Consider the following 21,833-nt stretch of genomic DNA (forward strand, 5'->3'; position numbering starts at 1 on the left):
TTGAATCTGACTTGGTACTCTACTGGGAGACAGTGTAGCTGGCACATCACTAGTTGAATATGTAGTGTCCACTGGGCTTTTTTTGTAGCGGGAACTCCTTTGCATATTAGGCCACACAGCCCTGATGTAGCCAATCCTCCAAGAGCTTACAGGGCTCTTAGTACAGGGCCTACTGTAAGCTCCAGGAGGATTGGCTACATCTGGGTGGGTGGCCTTATATGCAAAGGAGTTCCTGCTACAAAAAAAAAGCCCTGGCTGTCCATGGCATTTCTGTCAGGACTTGCACCGCCACATTCTGGACCAGTTGGAGTTTCCGGGTCATTCTCAAGGATAGGCCAACATAGAGCGAGTTACAGTAGTCTAGTCTGGAGGTGACTGTTGCGTGGATTACTGTGGCTAGGTCAGGATGTGACAGGAGTGGAGTTAGCTGCCGAGCTTGGCAGAGATGGAAAAATGCCACCTTGGCAATGTGCATGACCTCTGCCTCCATCAAGTGGGAGGTATCCAGTGTCATGACCAGGCTGTTAACGGATGGCACCAGTATCAGTGGTGCCCCATCAAGAGCTGATAGAATGACCTGGCTGGGGTGCAGTGGAAGGCAATAAAAACCGCTCTCAATAAAACACCTCCCAAAACATGAGCAGTTCTTTGCAAGCAGATGATTTGTTCTTCATGCATCTAAAATTTTCCAGGTTTTTTTTTTTCTTTTCGTACCTGTTTGGATTTCATCCCTGTTTCCTTACTATTGACGAGTATCAAAAGCTTGACTCATCTTCTCTGCTTTTGACATACAAAATTAAAATCAGTTTGACTGTGTGAGCCTCTTGTTTCATGACTGCTCTTACCATGAGGTTGAGTTGAGTAGACTTTCGTGAGTTATGTTAATAGTCTTCACACAGAGATCGTGACTGACTAGTTGTGTCACAGCTTCAGTAGGGCATGGTTTTTAATGAATATGCAGAGATGCTTAATGCTCAGTTAGTACTGTCTCAGTGGGCTTAGAATGGCTGCAGAGCCTAAGGACTCCGTGGGAGTAATGCTTATTGCATAGTGCGGTTCTAAGTAGACCTGCTTAAGATTGCTTCTTGTGAATCTTTCCTTTTGTTTTTAAGCTTTACTCTTGTCAGGGAAGATCCTGTCATTTCCCCCCAAATATCTAGAATTTTAACAGTATTTTGTGATCTGTTGTTTCAGCTTCCCCTTGGTCTCAGTGAGACAAGCTGTTTGATACGCTGTAGCTAATGTTACACTGCAGATTTAAAATGCACAATCGAGACATTAATGCATGATCTTTAAATGCATGATCAGTGGGACCTATCTCATCCTGCAGTTGTCACCTCCCCCCCCCCAATTTGAGTGTTTTTCAAAACCAGGGAAATGCCAAGGTTTAAGGATGTCAGCGGTTTCACCCTGCATTCTGGATGTCTGACTTCTCCATCATGGTCTCAAGCTGTATAGGAATTCTGAACCTTCCCTTCCATTTTCATCCTTTACCAAAAAAAGCATTTAGCGATGTGCCTGTCACTGGATCTTCATGCTAGGGTTTTGAATCACTGCTTGCACAATATTTTGTTGTGGATGGGAGCCCATTGGGTGGGTGTTTTTTTAGAGCAACAAATTTGAGAAAAATGACGCTTTCTGCCATTTCTTGGGGTGGAATGGTGCTGGAAATAATCCCTACTTAGACTCCCATATCAGCGACCACAATTCCACTCCCAGAACTTTACCCAAAGCCACTTCATAATATTGCTCTGGCGAGAAGGCTCTGTGGGGAGAGAAGAAGGGGAAACTTCCCTGTGAAATGAGTGGGAAAGGGAGTAAGATCAGGTGGGAAAGGGCGTCATTTCTGGTGGAGAAATACAGTTGTAAAGGAACCAATAATCATAGTACTTGGTGGAGGAATTATGGAGCTGTCAAGAAGGAGCTGGCGCTTCAGATATGCGCTGATGTGCATGCTGTCAAGCATGGTAAAATTCCATTGTTAATTGATTGTTTTAGAGTCCTGTTTAAGCCTGGTCTGGAAAGTGTCATGGAGGGCTCAACCTTGTTGCCTTGTTATTCTTTCCCTTCCCCGCTGTCCCGCTTTATGGCTAGCAATTAGAAGTAGTGAGAATTGAAACCAAGTAATCAGCACCTTCTCATACACCCCGTGAAGGGAGTATAGGCCATCTGGAGAAAGCAAGGACGAAGTCCTGATAACGTTATGGGAACCTAGACATTTATGATAGTTTATGTGTGAATGCTACCCTGCAACCCCATCCCTTGGAATCCCTTTGAAGTAAGCCTTAAAAGTATTGTATCAATGTATCAGCTTTATTCTTCTCAAGTATCGGTCTATCAATAAACGCAGTCTTTGCATCAACTTCGACTCGTCATTGAACCCGCATGCTTGACACATGCATGAAAGAAAAAGAAAGAATAAAAAAGAATGCCACCTGACCACCCTCTCAGTGGTTACCATGCAGCCATAATCTTAATGGTCAACCACGGGGCGAGTACATGGAGCAGCAGGTTAAGGTTAGATGTTTAGGCAAAACTCTCCAGCAAAAAAAAAAAAAGAAGATCAAATGATGGGTGCAACCAAAATGCATTAAGCCTGCCTTCTAACCCCAGTCCTTGTTTCCAACTGATAATGTCACCTGTGTATCCCTAGAACTGGGACTGCCCGTGTGTTGATTGCTTTTACTGCATTGCCTCCATTTAATTTTGTTCACAATATCTTTTGTTCACAATATGGTAATACGCCTTGGTTGTAGTTTTCCAAGCAATGGCATGTTGTTGCCAGCTTCCAAAATTCCAAGATATCTATAGTTTCCTTCAAAGCCCAGTGTTTTGATGTTGATGTTTGGCATCTTGATTTCTTCTTGTTCAGTGATCTTCACTAGATCTTTGTTGAATATTAAAACAATATTTAGTAAAGAATCTATCACTGATGAGGAATTTTCATACATTTTCAAATCATCCATATATATATATATATATATATATATATATATATATATATATATATATATATATATATACACACACACACACACACTGTGGCTAATAGCCACTGATGGACCTCTGCTCCATATTTTTATCTAACCTCCTTTTGAAGGTGGCTATGCTTGTGGCCGCCACCACCTCCTGTGGCAGTGAATTCCACATGTTAATCACCCTTTGGGTGAAGAAGTACTTCCTTTTATCCGTTTTAACCTTTCTGCTCAGCAATTTCATCGAATGCCCACGAATTCTTGTATTGTGAGAAAGGGAGAAAAGTATTTCTTTCTCTACTTTCTCCATCCCATGCATTATCTTGTAAACCTCTATCATGTCACCCCGCAGTCGACGTTTCTCCAAGCTAAAGAGCCCTAAGCGTTTCAACCTTTCTTCATAGGGAAAGTGTTCCAGCCCTTTAATCATTCTAGTTGCCCTTTTCTGGACTTTCTCCAATGCTATAATATCCTTTTTGAGGTGCGGCAATCAGAACTGCACACAGTACTCCAAATGAGACCGCACCATCGATTTATACAGGGGCATTATGATACTGGCTGATTTGTTTTCAATTCCCTTCCTAATAATTCCCAGCATGGCGTTGGCCTTTTTTATTGCAAACGCACACTGTCTTGACATTTTCAGTGAATTATCTACCACAACCCCAAGATCTTTCTCATGGTCAGTCTCTGCCAGTTCACACCCCATCAACTTGTATTTGTAGCTGGGATTCTTGGCCCCAATGTGCATTACTTTGCACTTGGCCACATTGAACCGCATCTGCCACGTTGACGCCCACTCACCCAGCCTCAACAGATCCCTTTGGAGTTCCTCACAATCCTCTCTGGTTCTCACCACCCTGAACAATTTTGTGTCGTCCGCAAACTTGGCCACTTCACTGCTCACTCTCAACTCTTGGGCCTGTCTTTGAATATTGGTATCTTAGGCCCATGCTGTTGAGAATTATGGTAAGTGGTATTAGGACAAGGAGAAAGGGCAGAATGATATTGAGTCTGCTTGGAAAATTTCTCATTTGATATTTCTTCTCCATTCAGACAACCTAGTGTTCCATTTACTTATGGGCATTTTTGATAAATGTCATCACAGTTTTGCTGATGCCTATAATTGTCATGGTCACCATCACCATCGTCATCATCAACAACAGTTGTATTCTGTCTTTCCACCCTTACAAGGTTTGACAAGTGGCTAACAATTTAGAACATACAAAATAAAATTATATTATAAAACCATTAAAATCAACCCCCCCCCCCCCCTTTCAATGAACCAGTTATTTCCACTAGACTTTGAAACTTCCAGCTCTGGATTGGTTGTTATGTAAGATATCTTGTATGTAACAGCTGGCAGTTCACAATGAATGACCTGATAAATCTGATGTGTGAAATAATCTGGATGTTACATTTTATTTACAAAATTTATATTCCACCTTTCTGTGGTTTCACAAGCCACCAAAGCAACTAACAATTTGAAACATACATGATAAATTCGCATATTAAAATTTACCCCCCAACACACATCATTAAAACAACTAAAACAATTAAATTACATACAAGGCATAACAACAGAAATTAGGTTAGGAAGGAGAAATCACTGAAGAAATGCCATATGAAACAAACCAAGTTTTCGCTTGCTGGTGGAAGACAGCAGTAGTTTATATATGAGGGCAACAGGTTATGTGTGACTGTTCATGCCACAATTCATGACCTGCAACCCTTTATATGATCACTCATACCAGCAACTCTTTATGTTCTCACTGCACCTCCAACTCATCAGTTAGGAGTGGTCCTCACTGACTCTTATTAGGGGTTTTCATTGGATCTTGTCTGAAAATGGCTTCTCTCTTTGTAATAGCTTTCTCCTCTCAAACTTTCCTGTTTGTAGCTTCTAACATAAATGAATCTGCCTAATGGATGAACACTTCATGCTTTGTCTCATCATGAAAGTTTACGCTGCAATAAGTTGCGTTAGTCTTCAAGGCACAACTGGACTCCTGATCTATTTCATATCATCTCTGTCTCCTGCTCTTCCTCTAAGATGCTCAGGGCATCATATGTCATTCTGCTCTCTATACTTTTATCTTTACAACAAACCTGTGTGGTATGTTAGGCTGAGAGAGAAAAACTGCCCAGTGAAAACTTGGCTGAGTGGAGATTTCAACTTGGACTGCTCCAGTTGTGACTACTACAGACCAAGGCGAGGAGCCGATTATGGCTCGCCCGCGGAGTCAAATGGACCCGGAACGGTTCCAGATGGCTCTGCGGGACTCCTGGCCCTCTGGCGGCTCCCTTGATGGCCTGATTGAGACCTGGAATAGCCGGCTCTCTAGGGCCATTGAGGAGATCGCACCTCGGCGCCCTCTGCGACCTCGGATCAAGCTGGCTCCGTGGTATACCCCGGAATTACGCCAGCTGAAACAAGGCCTTAGACGGCTAGAGAGGCAATGGCGACGCACTCGTGACGAGGCGACTAGAACATCTTATAGGAAGTTTATGAAGTCCTATGAGATGGCAATCAAGGCCGCAAAGAAAACATACTTTGCGGCTAGGATTGCATCCGCAAATTCGCGCCCAGCCCAATTATTTAGAATAATTCGGAATCTGACTACATTGCCTCAGGGCAATTCTAAAGCTAAGGAATTGGAAATTGGCTGCGAGGCCTTCGCGAAATTCTTTGCGGATAAGGTCCAATCGCTCCGCCAGGACTGCCCCGCCAATTTGGAGGCAGTAAGTGGACTCGAAGCCCAATGCGTGTCTTCTGATTCAACTCTGGATTGCTTCGACCCGCTCAGCTTGGAGGAAGTCGACAGAATTCTTGCCACTGCACGTTCCACGACTTGCGATCTGGACCCTTGCCCCTCCTGGCTAATTAAGGCCTGCCAGGAGGAACTAAGATATCCTATACGGGATATTATAAATCGATCCCTTTCAGAAGGTGTTTTTCCAACACCTCTGAAAGAGGCACTGGTCCGCCCTCTCCTGAAAAAACCGTCATCAGACCCGGCCGAATTGGCACATTACCGGCCGGTCTCAAACTTGCCCTTTTTAGGCAAAATTATCGAGAGGGCCGTGGCGGTGCAGTTACAGGAATTTCTGGAGGACGCTTCCGTCCTAGACCCATGCCAGTCTGGCTTTCGCCCGGGCCATGGGACAGAAACAGTCCTGGTCGCCCTCATGGATGACCTCCAACGGCAACTGGATCGAGGCGGCTCGGCAGTACTGCTGTTGTTAGACCTATCGGCGGCGTTCGATATGGTTGACCACCGGCTGCTGACCCGCCGCCTCGCCGACGCAGGAATTCGGGGGCTAGCCTTACAGTGGCTCTCCTCCTTTCTTGAGGGTCGGGGACAAAGGGTGGCAATCGGGGGGGAACTGTCTCAGAGGTATCCACTCCATTGCGGAGTGCCTCAGGGGGCAGTCCTCTCCCTGATGCTGTTTAACATCTTTATGCGCCCCCTTGCCCAAATTGCACGGAGGTATGGGCTGGGTTGCCATCAATATGCAGATGACACCCAGCTCTATCTATTGATGGACGACCGGGCTGGTGATGTCCCAGCAAATTTGGACCGGGCACTACAAGCCGTGGCTGACTGGCTCAGGCTGAGCGGGCTGAAGTTGAATCCGGCGAAGACTGAGGTCCTTTGCGTGGGCCGTGGCGGACCGGGAGGGGAGACTACTTTACCGGCCTTTGACGGTGTGCCACTGGTACCGGTGCGCAAAGTCAAGAGCCTGGGGGTGCTACTGGAGTCCTCCCTATCAATGGAGGCCTAAGTAGCTGCCACTGCTAGATCCGCCTTCTTCTATCTCAAGAGGGCGAGGCAGTTGGCCCCCTTCCTGGAACGCGCCGACCTGGCAACTGTGATCCACGCAACGGTCACTTCGAGGTTAGACTACTGCAATGCCCTCTACATGGGGCTGCCCTTGTACCGAACACGGAGACTCCAGGTAGTCCAGAACGCGGCGGCCAGGCTGTTGGAGGGACTACCACGGTGGGAGCCTGCACGGCCTGGGCTGCGCAATCTGCACTGGCTGCCGGTTGTCTACCGTGTTCGCTATAAGGTGCTGGTTATTACCTTTAAAGCCCTATATGGCCGAGGACCTGCCTACCTAAAGGACCGCCTCTCCCCATATGTACCCCGGAGAGCACTGAGGTCTGGTTCTCAGAACTTATTAACAATCCCTGGGCCAAGAGAAGCTAGGTTGAAGGCCACTAGGGAGCAGGCCTTCTCGGTGATAGCCCCTCGCTGGTGGAATGATCTCCCAGAGATGGTGCGAGCCCTGCGGGACCTGAACCAATTCCGCAGGGCTTGCAAAACATTTCTTTTTCAGTTAGCATTTGAGTCACCATGTGGTAACTAAGACAGAACCTGATTAATGAATGAATAGACATTTAGCCATCTTAAATACATCATTTTAGCACCTATTTTTATATCTTATATGTTTATATGTTTTTATGTATTTTAAATAATTTATTGTAATTAATGTTTAAATTGTTATGTTTTATGAATCACGGGACTCCCATGTCTATTATTGTTTAATGTGAATCATGAGACTCCCGTGCCTGTTAGCCGCCCTGAGCCCGCCTAGCGGGGAGGGCGGGATATAAAAATAAAATATTATTATTATTATTATTATTATTATTGTGGGATAACCAATGAATTGTATCATTTTTTATGCTCTGACTGGATGTCTCTTATGGCTGGGTTTCTTTATCATTTGTTTTTAATCATGTTTATGCTATTAATACAGTTTTTATCATGTTTGTGAGTCTCTTTGAACAGGAGAGGCAGTATAACATTTTCTCAGTAAACATAATCACAGCACTCTTACTGAGAGCTAGTTTGGTGTAGTGGTTAAGAGTGGTGCACTCTAATATTGGGAACTGGGTTTGATTCCCCACTCCACATAAAGCCAACTGGGTGACCTGGGGTCAGTCACAGCTCTTTCAGAGCTTTTTCAGCCCACAGGGTCTCTGTTGTGGAAAGAGGAAGAGAAGATTATTGTAAGCTGCTCAGAGATGCCTTTGAGTTGTGAAGGCCACTCAGAGATCCCTTTGCGTGAAAAAGCACCTCATCTTCTACTTCTCTAACAGGCTGGTGAAGTAATCCGTGGACCATCAATATTGTTTAAATGTTTGAGCTAAGTATTCAACAGTGATATTGGCTAGGGATTTTTTTATGATTGGCTAATGATAGTGTTTATAATTGGGTAATGGAGATCTTAACGCCTTATGGCGGTTGTCGTTCATCTTTCAGACATGATCCTCGATCAACAAGTAGGCTCAGGACAGCTCAGTGAAGATGTTCGTCACAGAGTACACGAAGCGTTGCTCAAACAGCACCATCACCAGAACCAGAAGAAGCTAAGCAACAGGATCCCCATAGTGAGGTCCTTTGCTGATATTGGCAAGAAACAATCTGAACCTCATTCCATGGACAAAAATGGTAAAGTGTCAATACTATTTTGTAAGGGTTTTAAAATCTTTCATTACCTATGTGTTAAATAAACAAGGCATTTGGTTGTAAGAAGCAAAGTGGTTGGCATCCTCCTGTGCCAATGGCATAACAGCATTGCGGGAACACTGCACTTAACATTGTATATTACCTCACATCACAGCAGAGCGCATGTTTCTCTGCATTTTCTCTTGGCCAATCAAGATCAGCTGGAGTTGGGGATGCTAGTCTCCAGCTGGGACCTGGGGATCCTCTGGAATTACAGCTCATCTCCTCATTGTGGAGATTAGTTTCCCTGAAGAAAATTAATGTGTTGGAGGTGGGCTCTATGGCATTGTACCCCACTGAGGTCTTTGTCCTCTCTAGGCTCTATCCAGGGCTTTTTTTGAGCAGGAATGCACAGGAACTCAGTTCCAGCTGGCTTGGCATTAGGGGGTGTAGCCTAGTAATCAAATGAGTTCCTGCTGGACTTTTTCTACCAAAAAAAGAGCCCTGTGTGAAATAATGGTGACATCAGGGGTGGGGGGGGGTAGCCTAATATGAGTTCCTGCTGGGCTTTTTCTACAAACAAAACTCTGGCTCTATCCCCAAATCTCCAAGAGTTTCCTAACCTGGATCTGGCAACCCAACCCCTCCATCCCCCCCTGGTGGTCAGGAGGGACCTGGCAACCCTAGCTTGAGAGAACAGATTATGATCCTTTCACTTCAGTAAGTCAAAACTATGAGACATAACTTGGCCATGATGGTCCTGGAATTATGAGGTATCATCTATTTTCATGTCTCTGCAGTTGGATGGGAGGGAAGGAGTCATGGTGTAGCCTGATCCCATCAGATCTCAGAAGCTAAGGAAGGTAGACACTTGGTTGGAAATCCATCAAGGAAGACCCTACAGAGGAAGGCAATGGCAAATCACCTCTGCTTCTCGCTTGCTTTGAAAGCCCCTTGCTGGAGTCACTATAAGTTAGCACCTTGACAGCACTTTATATGCACACAAATGGGTACCCATAATTGTTCTCCTCTCCTCCATTTTATTCTCATAACAACATCCCTGTGAGGTAGGTTAGCCTGAGAGAGAATATTTGGCCCAAGGTCAGCCATTGAGGATCCGTGGCAGAGTGGGGATATGAATCCAGGTCCTAGTCCAATACTCTAGCCACTACACCATAGTGGTTCTCATGAGGGTACTGAGGAAACCTTCCAACCTGGAAAGGTGCCCTATAAACATTCAATAGGGTATTCAAGACCCTTGCCAGGTACACATGGGTATATTGTAGGCTTTTTCTGTCAGTTGTCTTTCTGGTTGGGTTATGTATGTGTTATAGTTGTCTGTATTTTATTGATTGGTTGTAAATTAATTTCAGTAAAAATTATCAAAGATTTCAGGTTTTCACGGCTGGTAACATCATTAGGGTTTGTAGAATCTTTCGGGCTCAAGTGCACAGCAGCCAAGAAGGTCAGAGCGCCTGCTCCGGCTGCAACGCCACTGAGGATGTTCTCCGCAGCTGAGAACGAAACGTCTGGAAGAGAAACTTTCTCCAGTAGAACACGGCACTTGAGCCCGAAAGATTCTACAAACCCTAATCAGTAAAAATTGCAGAACATTATGTATTTGAGATGTAGTGAGGAAGGGATTCCTAAAATACATATCTTGCAGTGTTATGCGAATATAGCTGTGCTTATGGCATTTCCTAACTAATTAAGTGCTGGCACAGCAGGACTTTGGGATTGGGGTGGAAAAGGACTGACCTTTCCAATCCAATTATCCTAACTCTGAGAGGCTCAATCAAGAGACATTTGTTAGGGCTTATCCTGGGGTAATAAGGCTAAACCCTCAGGTCAGCAGGAATCAATGGGCATAGTACAGGTAAGCTGCTCAAGGAATGCAGCTGAAACTTCTTAGGTTGTGGCTCATGGTCTTTGCAGAGCTATTGATGTGGCACCTAAAACCTCTTATTTCAGTGATAATGGGAAAAACAAACACTTCATGTTCATATTCTGAATTCTTAACATACACCAAACTTTATGTGCTGGTTTCAATGCAATTGCAAACTTTTGAGTAGTTATTCTTATTGTCTTTACTAAGTGAAAAGCAAATATTTCCAGTTTCATAATCATTTTTCTTATAGTGGATTCTTGGGAATTCACTTGGAAATCACAACGCAGAGATGCTGTTACAAGTTTTGGACGGGTGGACAATCTTTTTAGAGTAGTATTCGGGGTCTACATAAACCTATGTTCGGAAGTAGGAATTAACAGATTTAATTTAGTATTGTAAAACATGGTAAGAATCAGCACTGCCTTTTTGATGCTATCCAAAAATACGAACAAACTATTAGCATCTTCTTAATTGGAAAATAATCTAGATTTCAGTTTATGTTTTTTTCTGAAACCTTGTATTCTAAAGCTGTGGCATTCTACCATTTTTACTTTACCTGTTTATCAGATAAATGCCCAATTGCTTCATAGTTATTATTGAGGGAATAAATCTATCTGCATTTCACTGCAGATAGGAGTTTAGGTAACTGCATAGGTCTCCTGCTCGTGGCCAGGGCCATTTTGGAGGCCCCCCCCCGCATCAGGGTTATCAGAAGGTGGAGAGGGGGGTGGGAAAGGAAAATGTCTGCTGGGCACTCCATTATATCCTATGGAGACCAGTTTCCATAGTGTATAATGGAGAATCGATCGGTGGATATCTGGGACTCCGAGGTGCCTGTTTTTGAGGTAGAGGCACCAAATTTTCAGCATAGCATCTGGTGCCTATGCCCAAAACACCTTCCACGTTTTAAAATGATTGGACCAGAGGGTCCAATTCTGTGAGCCCCCAATAGGTGCCCATATTCTCCATTATTTCCAATGGAGGGAAGACATTTAAAAGGTGTGCAGTCCCTTTAAATGTGATGTCCAGAACTTCCTTTGGAGTTCAGTCGTGCTTGCCAGAACCTTGCTCCTGGATCCACCCCCACAGTGTCCAGATATTTCTTGAGTCAGACCTGGCAACCCTATAGCAACCGTATTTGGTTGGCAATTTTAGGGCAGAAGATTTCAGCTGAGTCAGCATTTCAAATATTTGAAAGGAAGACAACTATGAATGTAAGATGATCCCATTAAAAAGATTATGTTAAAAAATTTGTTAACAGTTTTTATTACAGCTCACTCTTTTTTGTAGAAAAAAAGTAGTCTTTCTTTTAGGTAATTAGATTAATTTCATTCTCCCCCTCCTCCTAAGGACAATAATCTTTAGTAGTATAACCTTTTTTTGCTAAGAGTAGTTTGGGATTCATGTTACCAGTAGTAAATCAGACAGTGTACAAACTTATAGCTCAGTTTACAAAATGCTGAGCCAAAATGCTACAGAAGGATCATGGTTAAATCATTGGCTTTTTCCAATTAAAGGATCTTGGGCAAAAGGTCTTGGGAAAGAACTCTGCATGATTTTTATTTTATTTATTCATTTTGATACTTATACCCTGGTTTTCTCTCCAATGGGGATCCAGAGCACCTTACAACATAGTTATCCCCTCCTCTGTTTTATCTTCACAACAACCCTGTGAGGTATGCTGGGTTGAAGAAGTGATTGACCCAATGTCACCCAATCAGCTTCCATGGAAAAATGGGGTTTGAACCTGGGTTTCCCAGCCCTAATCCTATGTTCTAGCCCCTAGGCCATGCTGGCTCATGTGAGATTCTGGAGAAATACAGTCAATCAGAATGGTCAGTGTTGAGCTTGATGGCCCAATGGTCTGAAACAGCATAAGTTAGTGTACTTCAAAGTAGTAATAATATACTTGTGAGAACATGCAGAGAAACTGCATCTTTCAAGAATTAAAAATATTGACATCCTGCATTTAGAAAACAGTGGGCTGGACCCTACCTACTTCTCCACTCAGTGTTACCATCTCATATAGCTTCTTTCCATACAGATACCATGATTGCTAGCATAGCCTTCTTGATAGTGAAAAGAGACTCCCTCTTCCTTTTATCACTAGCAGAAAAGATGGTTGGATCCAACTAAATTTCTAGGGTTGCCAGCCTCTAGTTTAGGCCTGGAGATCTCCCTGTATTATACTACAGAGATCAGTTCCCCTGGAGAAAATGGCTGCTTTGGAGAGTGAACTCTATGACATCACACCTCAAATCCCACCTGCCTGAGACTCCACCCTCCAAATTTCCCAGCCCATAGCTGGCAACCCTACAAATTTCTATTCAAAGTAGTAACAACAAGTTACATAAGAATAATAACGTTGAAATTGGCTCAATAAAAATGACAATGAAACTCAACAAACCAAGGCTGCAAGCAACCTTTTACAAACAGAATGAGACCTAACAAAAACAGATGAGAATATAAACAGATTAACCATACCTGGTTGCTGAACACCAGTAGCTAAGTGCTTAGTTAAGCCTTCCAGAAATATGGTGCCACTAGCAAGAAGGCCCTTAGTAAATTACCCAGTTCTCTACCTAGAAATTATGCACTGAGCTCAATGCTTGCAAACATATGTGACCTATTCAGAAGTGTCACTATCCTGAATTATTTGCATATATAAACAGGAGAGATTAAGGCATTCTGAGCCTCTAAACTATGTCTAAATTGCCAGGAATCTGCTGAGTATGCTAAGCAACTCCCATCCCTGCGCTCCATTGCCTGCCCTCCTTCTAGTGAACAGTATGGGAAAAAAGGAGTGGAACTAAGTCTCTGACATTTTGACATTACTTCCAGGTGATGAACCATTGGTGATGTCACTTCCTCTCAGCCATTTAGTGCTCTAGGAATTAATCCATTCTATGGTATTTACCATGTAGTTTGGGGGATTCCTAGATGGTTGCAGGTTCAGTGATGTCACTTTCAGGTGTTTACCCAAGGTGTCATCAAAGCAACAGCAGCACTTTCCTCTCTGAGGACCCATCCCCAAACAGCTTCTGGGATGACATCTCTAGTCAGATTTAAGAAGTCACATAGTATTATGTGTATTTTCTTAACTAATTATGCAAAACTGGAAATTTAGTCATTTTTAAAATTTATGTCCTCACATATCTATATCTAAATTATATCTTCCTTAGTTCATGCATAATCCAGCTCTGTATTAAAGTTATTGCTGCATGTAATTTTTTTGCAGTCTTGGAACGAGTTGGAGCATCTATCCCCTCAGTAGCCAGAGCAACACGTATTCTCTATTTTTGTTTTCTGTTCATTCTATTCAAATTTACTACCTTTGCTCATGAATTGCTCTTAATCCATAATCTTGATATAAGGGTCATGTAACTCTTAATCATTTTTTTTCACTTCATAGTAAACCTTTCTTCTCCCTGTATTCTTGTGCTCACAAGTAACTGTATGTGATTTTGAACTCTGCTGTTGTGTAAGTCATCTTCACATTTCTTTATTTTGCTCTGTCTTTGTTGTATCTGTCTCTAACAGGCTCATCTCATCTCTGTACCTCCCTCCCTCATCTCCTAACCTTTGGGTTCTGTAAGCTCCTTGAAGGTCCAGAGGTAGTGTAAAAATCCTATATTGCATGAGCTTTAGACCAATTCAAATGTTCATTCATGTTTCATATCAGTTTTCTCCTAGCATGAAGTTTTTCATTGTTATCTCAGTCAATCTCCTGATATTCAGAGTCCATAATAACATTTTCCAGAATGTTGTGAATTGTAGGCCAACACAGTTGGGCTCATTCACAGACACAAACACACACACGCATGTTCTCTCAGGGGTCCAGAGTAGTCTAGGTCACTTCCAGCTTCTGAGGCCCTTAGCTATAATAAAAATATAAAAATAATGACACATGATGTGCAAAAAGCCCCAAGTTGTGAAACATATTAAATACCAAAAAAATTAACCTGTGTCTAAATTTGAGCCCTCCTTTGTGCTTGAGGCTCAGGCCAAATGGCCCTCCTAGCCTCACTCTTTGATGAGGGTTGCTGGTACTGCCTTAGCAAGTAACAAGAGATTTGAAGGTGGTGTTCTGGGGAAAGTGGAGTTTGGGGAGGATGTGGCTGTTCTTTTGGGTGACAGCCTAGGAATTTCCACACATCTCTATGATAAAAACCACAGAGACATGGGAAATTCCTAAAGTGCCACTATATAAACCATCCACCCACCCACCCCCAATTTGCTCCCACTCCTCAATTTCTGAGGGGTAGGGGTTGGGGCTGAGCATGGGGGATTTACCCACTGGGGTATGGCAAGTGGCAATCCTACCTCTGTGTGGGTGCACATACACATACATACAGAGTCTTAGTGAAATTCTGACATAATCATTTTGTTCAGCTGACATCTCTCAGTTTTTGAAGGAAAGAAATTGGATTATAAGTTAAGTTTTAAAAAGTGGCTGCTTCAGACCATAGACCCATCTAGCTTCATACTCTGGGCATGTCAGAATTACAAATATATGTTGTTTTGCTATCAATTTAACTGTTCTGTCTTCCCCTAAAGAACCAAGAAAAATAGAGTTAGGTAACAGCACAAATAATTATTTACCAAATACCTACTCATTCTCACCATTTGATATTCCAAAGGAAGAAGTATTAAACAATTTTAAGTCTGTGGATGGGGAGCCAACCAGATACTCTGAGAAAGCACATTTACTGCAATAACTCTCAGGCAGCTTTTAGTGGTTTCATGATAGTGACTTAAGTATAAGTGGAGGGGTGATCCTTGCCAAATCAATAGTGCAGGTTGCTGCCCTGAACCTGTGTAACTGCCGTAATGGACTACAGATACATCTTCTCAATTTACATTTTCAGTCATTCCTCCCCCCACCCCCCAGTTTGGTTATTTAAACTGCCTGTAATTTGTTCCAAAGGTCTGAGTAGGCATAATGTATTATTCTGTCCTGAAAAGTAGTGAATGATTTGCCTTGCGAATGTTATGAAATAGTCTCTGGGTTTTGATTCCATGGTTCACATGCATAAAATGTGTGTTTTAGCTATGCCGCAAGTCTCCTTGAACTCTGCATAGACAAAAGGCAGCTAATACATGCTTTAAATGAATAGATATGTGAATTCTCTGAATAGCTACTCCACTGAATGTTTCACAGTTGCATACATAATTGTTAGTATCCTGTAATAACAATCTTTTTTAGCAGGTCAGATTGTTTCCCCCCAGTCTGCACCAGCTAGCCTTGAAGTCAAGAATGATGTAAGCAGAGAAAACAGCGCCATTGACTTCAGTAAGGTAAAACTTCACTACCTGGAACACATGAACATTTGTGTGGCAAGCATGTTATTTAGTTTGTGGAGTGTACACATTTAGTTTCTGTGTTGCAAAGTGTTAACTTGTATTGAGTAGATTTTAGTTAAAAGGAAGGGAAGGAGAATTTTAAGAGTGCTGGAAGTAAAGCGATCAAGAAATCCGGTTTGGGGACATTTCTTTGCATAGTAATATAAGGAAATCCTAAATTTTTTATAAAGCTTCATGGAAATGTTAACTCGCAAGCCATCCTTATGTCTCAAAATGGAACAAAGGAAAGAAGAATGTATTTCCCATCAGAGAGATAGATACAGGCATTTCCCACAACACAGAATAATTTCTTCCATTTGTAGCTGTGGTCGTTTAGGTGACAAGGGATTAAAGTAGCCTGCTAGTTGTCCAGTCCTAAACAAAGTTATACCCTTATAAGTTTATTGAAGTCAGTGGTTTTAAGATGGTATAACTCTGGTTAGGATTGCAAAAGATGGCTCATTCAGATTAGCAGTAGGCCCCTGGGGGATCTTTGGAGAAGGCGTTGGCAGCAAACTCTTATGCACTGGACTTCCTCTTGCTGCTCATTTCCAGCAAAATGTCTGTTCTAGGGTTGCCAAACTCCAGGTGGTATCTGGAGATCTCCTGGGATTACAATTGATTTCCAGGCAACAGAAATTGGGGAGGGACAGTGGCTCAGTGGTAGAGCATCTGCTTGGGAAGCAGAAGGTCCCAGGTTCAATCCCTGGCATCTCCAAAAAAAGGTCCAGGCAAATAGGTGTGAAAATCCTCAGCTTGAGACCCTGGAGAGCCGCTGCCAGTCTGAGAAGACAATACTGACTTTGATGGACTGAGGGTCTGATTCAGTATAAGGCAGCTTCATATGTTCATATGTTCAACAGAGATCAGTTCACCTGGAGAAAACAGCCGCTTTAGAAGGTGGACTCTGTGGAATTATACCCCAGTGAAATCCCTCCCCACCCAACCCCACCTTCCTCAGGCCCCACTTCTAAAATTTCCAGGTATTTGCCAACCCAGAGCTGGCAACTCTGTTTATTCCTCCCCCCACTGACCTCTGTTTCTTCCTTTTGCACAGCCCATGTGCAGTCCTAAGCAGAAATCCACCCTTTCAAGGCCACTGAGGTCAGTGGGTTTAGAAGGATCTCTGCCTATTTAGGACTAGCTGGTTAGCCAGTGATGGTGGAGACCGACAGCATGTTTAGTAAGTCAACTTGCCAGGCAGATCCCTGTAGTCAGAAATTGTAGAAGCTGATAAATAAAATCAATGTATTCTCCTAATTGTTGGTCATAGCTGCACTCAAGTTTCCTAAGTTGTATTTTTGGGACCTGGGATGGCTTGTGTGGGGATGTCCCAACTGGTGAATTAGGACAGAATTCTCAGATTGTATTGTCATCCTTAGTTCCTGCAGTTCTAATTTGTAGCACTTGCTCCTATGCAGTTATTGGGTTATTACAAACTGCATCTAGTTTTTCCAATAATGCTGTGTCAGAGCCAAACCAAATCTGATTCTGTTGTCCTGTTTTCTTCATACTAACTGACTGCGCAATAATACTAAGAATAGTTTTAAGCTACACTCCTAACTTAGCTTTTGATATTTCATTGCATATTCCAAAGAGCATGGCTGATAAAATAATGCATGAGAAAAGAAAGAGGTCGATGATGCTTTACTTATTGAAAATATCACTAGAGTGGGCATTGCGCAAAAGGCACTACATCATTAAAGTGTGTTTGCAACAGATATAGATTTGACAGCTACAGCTGTGAGAGTGGACCCCAGCTGGGTCGAGTGAGGATTCAGCAAGACATCTTAAACCAAGATTGTGTTCTCTGAGAACTGATGCAAGAAGCATTTGGATTCTGTTGCTGAATGTGCCGTGCAGTCAGCGCAATGAAGCTAGAACTAGTTACGTGCTTGCTCCATCTGGTGCCAGACAGAATATGAGAAGCAGCCTTTTGTACCAGCTGAAGTCTGTTAATTGTGCGTGCAGGGACTAGGAGACCCGCAGAAAGGGCATAACAGTAGTCTATTTGGGATGAAACAAAGACATGAAAAAGGACATCTTCATCAGGAAGAGAGAGAGAGAGAGGTGAGGACACACTCTGGCTATCTTTCTCACAGTGATTGCAAGCAGAGTCTTGAGCTTTTCTGTTTCTCGATGTTAGTTCCAATTTAAAGCATGTTTTATCAGTGCAGTAGGCAGCAGTTTAGACACACCAGATGAACAAAACCAAATTTTGTTATATATTAAAAAAAAAAAATTATACTGCTCTGAAGGGTCAACATATTTAAAGCACAGACTTTTTTGAATTGCACATCTTTGGAAATCCAGGTGAATTATCACAAAGCAAGACCGGATCTACATGTTTTTTGAGGGGGGGGGGAGAATTAAAAAATGGCGCCCCCTTATGGGCCATTTTATCTTATGGTCCGATAGAATACAATGGACTCCATACCCAATTTGGCGCCCCCCCTTCCAATGGCGCCCGGGGCAAGCACCCCCCCTCTGCCCCCCCCCCCCAGATCTGGCCCTGCACAAAGTTCTCCCAAGATGGGCTTTCCTTCCGCAAATATATCTACCCTTAATGTTAACTAAATAGCAGTCATTAATAGCAAGTTTAAAATGGAAGCTATTGCTGCTAATACTTCTGAGAGGCATTCAGGTCCGGGCTTTGGAGACACTCCAACCTGGAAAGCGGCAGTGAAACAGATATGCAGGAGGACTGTGGCTTTCTCTTCCACCCAAGAATGATGCAGACCCCTTAGCTGGTTGACTCACTGTGTGGGGAAGGAGAGCAGATGCAAGCATGCTTGGGCCCTCCCTGTGTGTGATTGCCTGGTCACCTGTGACCACATGAAGGAAGTAGCTCCTCCCCATGAGCAAGAATGCTAATTTTGGAACATTACTCATCACAAGGAGAGGTGTGCATATGGACCGCCCCCCCTTCCTTTCCTGCTTTTGATATGGAGGGGAAACGCTGCTTTTCCTCCCCTTACCCCCACTCCATGGCAGCCAGAAATGACCCCTGAAATCTTGGGTCCCCCTCCCTGTACAGGATTCCATGGGGCATTTCAGAGCCAAACTAGACATGACCAGGCAGTCACTCAGAGGCAGAAGCAGCCATTTCATGCCTGCTTTGCCTTTCTGCAAAGGGACTTAGGGGGAGTGGGGGGGAGAGGCTTCTGTCAAAAGTGCTTTAATGTGCATATGCACTGAAACAGCATGTGGGGAAAGACAAGTTTGTTAAACTGGAGTATTAAAGCAAGGACACCTGCACCCTGAAACATATTCCAGTTTCTTTTAATACAAATTCATACTATTGTATGATTTTTTTTTTAAATGTGGTTTTAAAAAAATCCCCTGCTTTTTAAAAACAAGGATTTTTGCCCATGTAACGCTGCTTTTCCTCCCCCCCCACTCCACTCCATGGCAGCCAGAAATGACCCCTGAAATCTTGGGTCCCCCTCCCTGTACAGGATTCCATGGGGCATTTCAGAGCCAAACTAGACATGACAGTGTCTCCCAATTCAACGTGGGGATGCCCTTACCATTTTAGGGATGAAATTCTCTCTGTTTACAAGCACAGTGGTGCCCCAATCTTGATTTGGAATGTGGTGAGGGAGCTGTGCTCCTTGCATGTGCATTGTTTCCAAGAGCAATATATTTATGACCATCTGCAGCTTTCTCAATTAATGAAGCACCTTTTGTGGCTGCAGCAGCTAACCCAGGCCAACAGAAGATGGACTTCTTCTGTATGACCATTTTTCCTACTGGAACATCACATCTCTATGCTCTGGATATCTTATATCTGCAGCAGCTAACCCAGGCCAACAGAAGATGGACTTCTTCTGTATGACCATTTTTCCTACTGGAACATCACATCTCTATGCTCTGGATATCTTATATCTGTTTCTACAGGGATCCTACCCTACACGTTGGCCACCTCGATGGTTGCAGTCAAATTGGGGACATGCTTATCCTTGATACATTCTTGTGCTTGAAAGGCAACTGATAGTTTCCCATACCTGCCTCTCACAAGGCCTGGAGGCCACTATGATTTCCTTGTGTTACATGGAAATGGTCTCTCAGAACAAGAAAACTGTCAGGGTGTCCTTCATGATGACTAAATTTTGGAGAAGGATCAATGCTTGGCATTGTTGGGTTAGTTTCACTTCTTGCCAATTAGGGAGGAAACGTTTGTTAGATTTCTTTCCCCTCCATATCAAAAGCAGGCATAGCTAAAGATATCATGAATTGGCATATAGATCCCTCCCCTCATGGGTCCATGCACACGTGATGTCTTCCTGTTCCTCACATATGACTGCAGAAGTGGCTCAGGTGCAGACCCATAGCTGCGGGGGGCCCATGAGGGGCCAGACCCCACTAATCTTCCCCCTGCTTTACCTTTCTGGCCCCTCCACGGCTCGCCCACGGCCTTCCTCACTTGCCCACAGCCTTTCTCACCCACCGCCTTCCTTGCCCGCTTTTCTCTCTTGCCTGCCGCCTTTCTCGCCCTCCTGTCACCTTCCTTGGCCGCCTGCTGCCTTTCTCTACTGCCCATTATTTTTCTCAGTCGCCAGCCGCCTTTCTCGGTCACCTGCCACCTTCCTCTCCTGCCCGCCACCTTTCTTGCGCACCTGTCGCCTTCCTTGGCTGCCCACCACTTTCCTCACCTGTCTTTCTCGCCCGCTCCCACCTTCCTCGGCCAGCTGCCACCTTCCTCACCTGCATTTCTTTCCTGCCCACCGCCTTCCTTGCCCGCCCACCGCCTTTCTCAGTTGCCCACCGCCTTCCTTGGCCGCCTGCCGCCTTCCTCGGCCACCCACCACCTTCCTTGCCCGCCCACTGCCTTCCTCGCCTGTCTTCCTCAGTCGCCCTCCACCTTTCTCACTCACCTGCCCCATGGGCCCCCCACCTTAATTTTTATCCCCTGGGTCCCCCCATCCAAAATCTTCTGGCCACGGACCTGCTCAGGTGGTGTAGTGATGGTGCAATGCAGGTCTGTATTCTGCACAGAAACATTTGGGGTTGGATCCAGCCAGCTTTTCCACAGGTGGAAAAGCAGGAGAGAGTCCCCTTTAATCCACTGTGCAGACAATCATGGGAGAAGTGTAGACAAAAACACATGGGACAGGAAATGGAGTGGAATCGGGTGAGGTTAAAAAAAAAAGTTGGCAAACGTAAGCAAAAAGTTGCGAACCCCTGGATTAGAAGACCATAGAAACATGTAAATATTTTCACAAGTTGAATGCTTTGCTAACTTCCAGAGCTACTGTGCTTTCACTCACATTGAAAACTAGGAAGGCTGTAATTCAAATGTGAAAGGAACGGTGTGGGAGCAGCCTTTTATAAAATACATCCCAATATGGCTTCCTTTCCAGCAGAACATGAGGCTTCAATTACACTGTCTTTCAATTTTTTTTTTTAAAAAAAACCTCACTCTACATCCTTTCCAAACATGTACATATGCTTGACTCCATCTGTGGTATACCCCTCACTAAAAAGCACTGTTGCGTTTCAAGCTATCAGCGATAATCCCTTGGTATTGGATCAATATGTAAACTTTAAAAATTATTTTTTCCATAAGGAATGTGTACATAAGATGGCAAAACAGTGAAATCGAGGCTTTGTTCGGTTTAAGTTTGGGAGACGTTTAAAGTTTTGAGATGCGTTTCATGAAACTGACAATTGCATTATGCTTGAATTCTGACTGTGTGCCAGAGCCATTTGCAAGAAAACAACTTTGTAAATACCATCAAAGACTGCACACACTGGTACTGACAGATGGCTGTAAGATAGACATGAAAATGGTCACTTTAACAGTTTATGTTGGATCTGGTCACTGTTTTTATGTTTAGATTGGTAACAGGGAAGCGAGTTGGGGGAGGGAAATCCTGCAATTTGAAATTCCCAAACTATGAAACTGTGATCTCAATTTGAACACAAGGTTATGCAAATCACTGTGTTTTCCCCCCTTAATAATATTTTAAAAGGTACAATAGGCAGAATGTGAATAAAATACGTTTATGAATATCAGACAACTGCCATTGTGACTTAAATGTTGCTGTGAAGCTAATGAGTTGGATCCAGCGCACCATTTCCATGACTGCCATGGCTCCCCTCCACCTCCCATGGTGGCATAAAACACTTCTGAAATCTTGTTCTTAGTGATCCACGCCCCCCCCTCCC

At 43.7% G+C, this 21,833-nt stretch overlaps 1 protein-coding gene across 7 annotated transcripts in view; it reads left to right on the top strand.

The window, feature by feature from the left end:
• SLC4A10 (solute carrier family 4 member 10) overlaps positions 1–21,833 on the top strand; it is a 292,827-nt gene that overhangs the window by 196,665 nt on the left and 74,329 nt on the right. For 4 of the 7 annotated variants that reach the window (XM_060257354.1, XM_060257358.1, XM_060257355.1 and 1 more), the window contains exons 6-8: positions 8,246–8,434; positions 15,526–15,617; positions 17,634–17,732. In XM_060257354.1, the coding sequence (XP_060113337.1) occupies positions 8,246–8,434; positions 15,526–15,617; positions 17,634–17,732 (380 nt within the window). The remainder of the gene's footprint in view (positions 1–8,245; positions 8,435–15,525; positions 15,618–17,633; positions 17,733–21,833) is intronic. The other 3 variants (XM_060257353.1, XM_060257356.1, XM_060257357.1) reach the window with 3 other exon arrangements.

The sequence above is a fragment of the Heteronotia binoei genome, chromosome 16, assembly GCF_032191835.1.
Source record: "Heteronotia binoei isolate CCM8104 ecotype False Entrance Well chromosome 16, APGP_CSIRO_Hbin_v1, whole genome shotgun sequence".
NCBI lineage: Eukaryota > Metazoa > Chordata > Lepidosauria > Squamata > Gekkonidae > Heteronotia > Heteronotia binoei.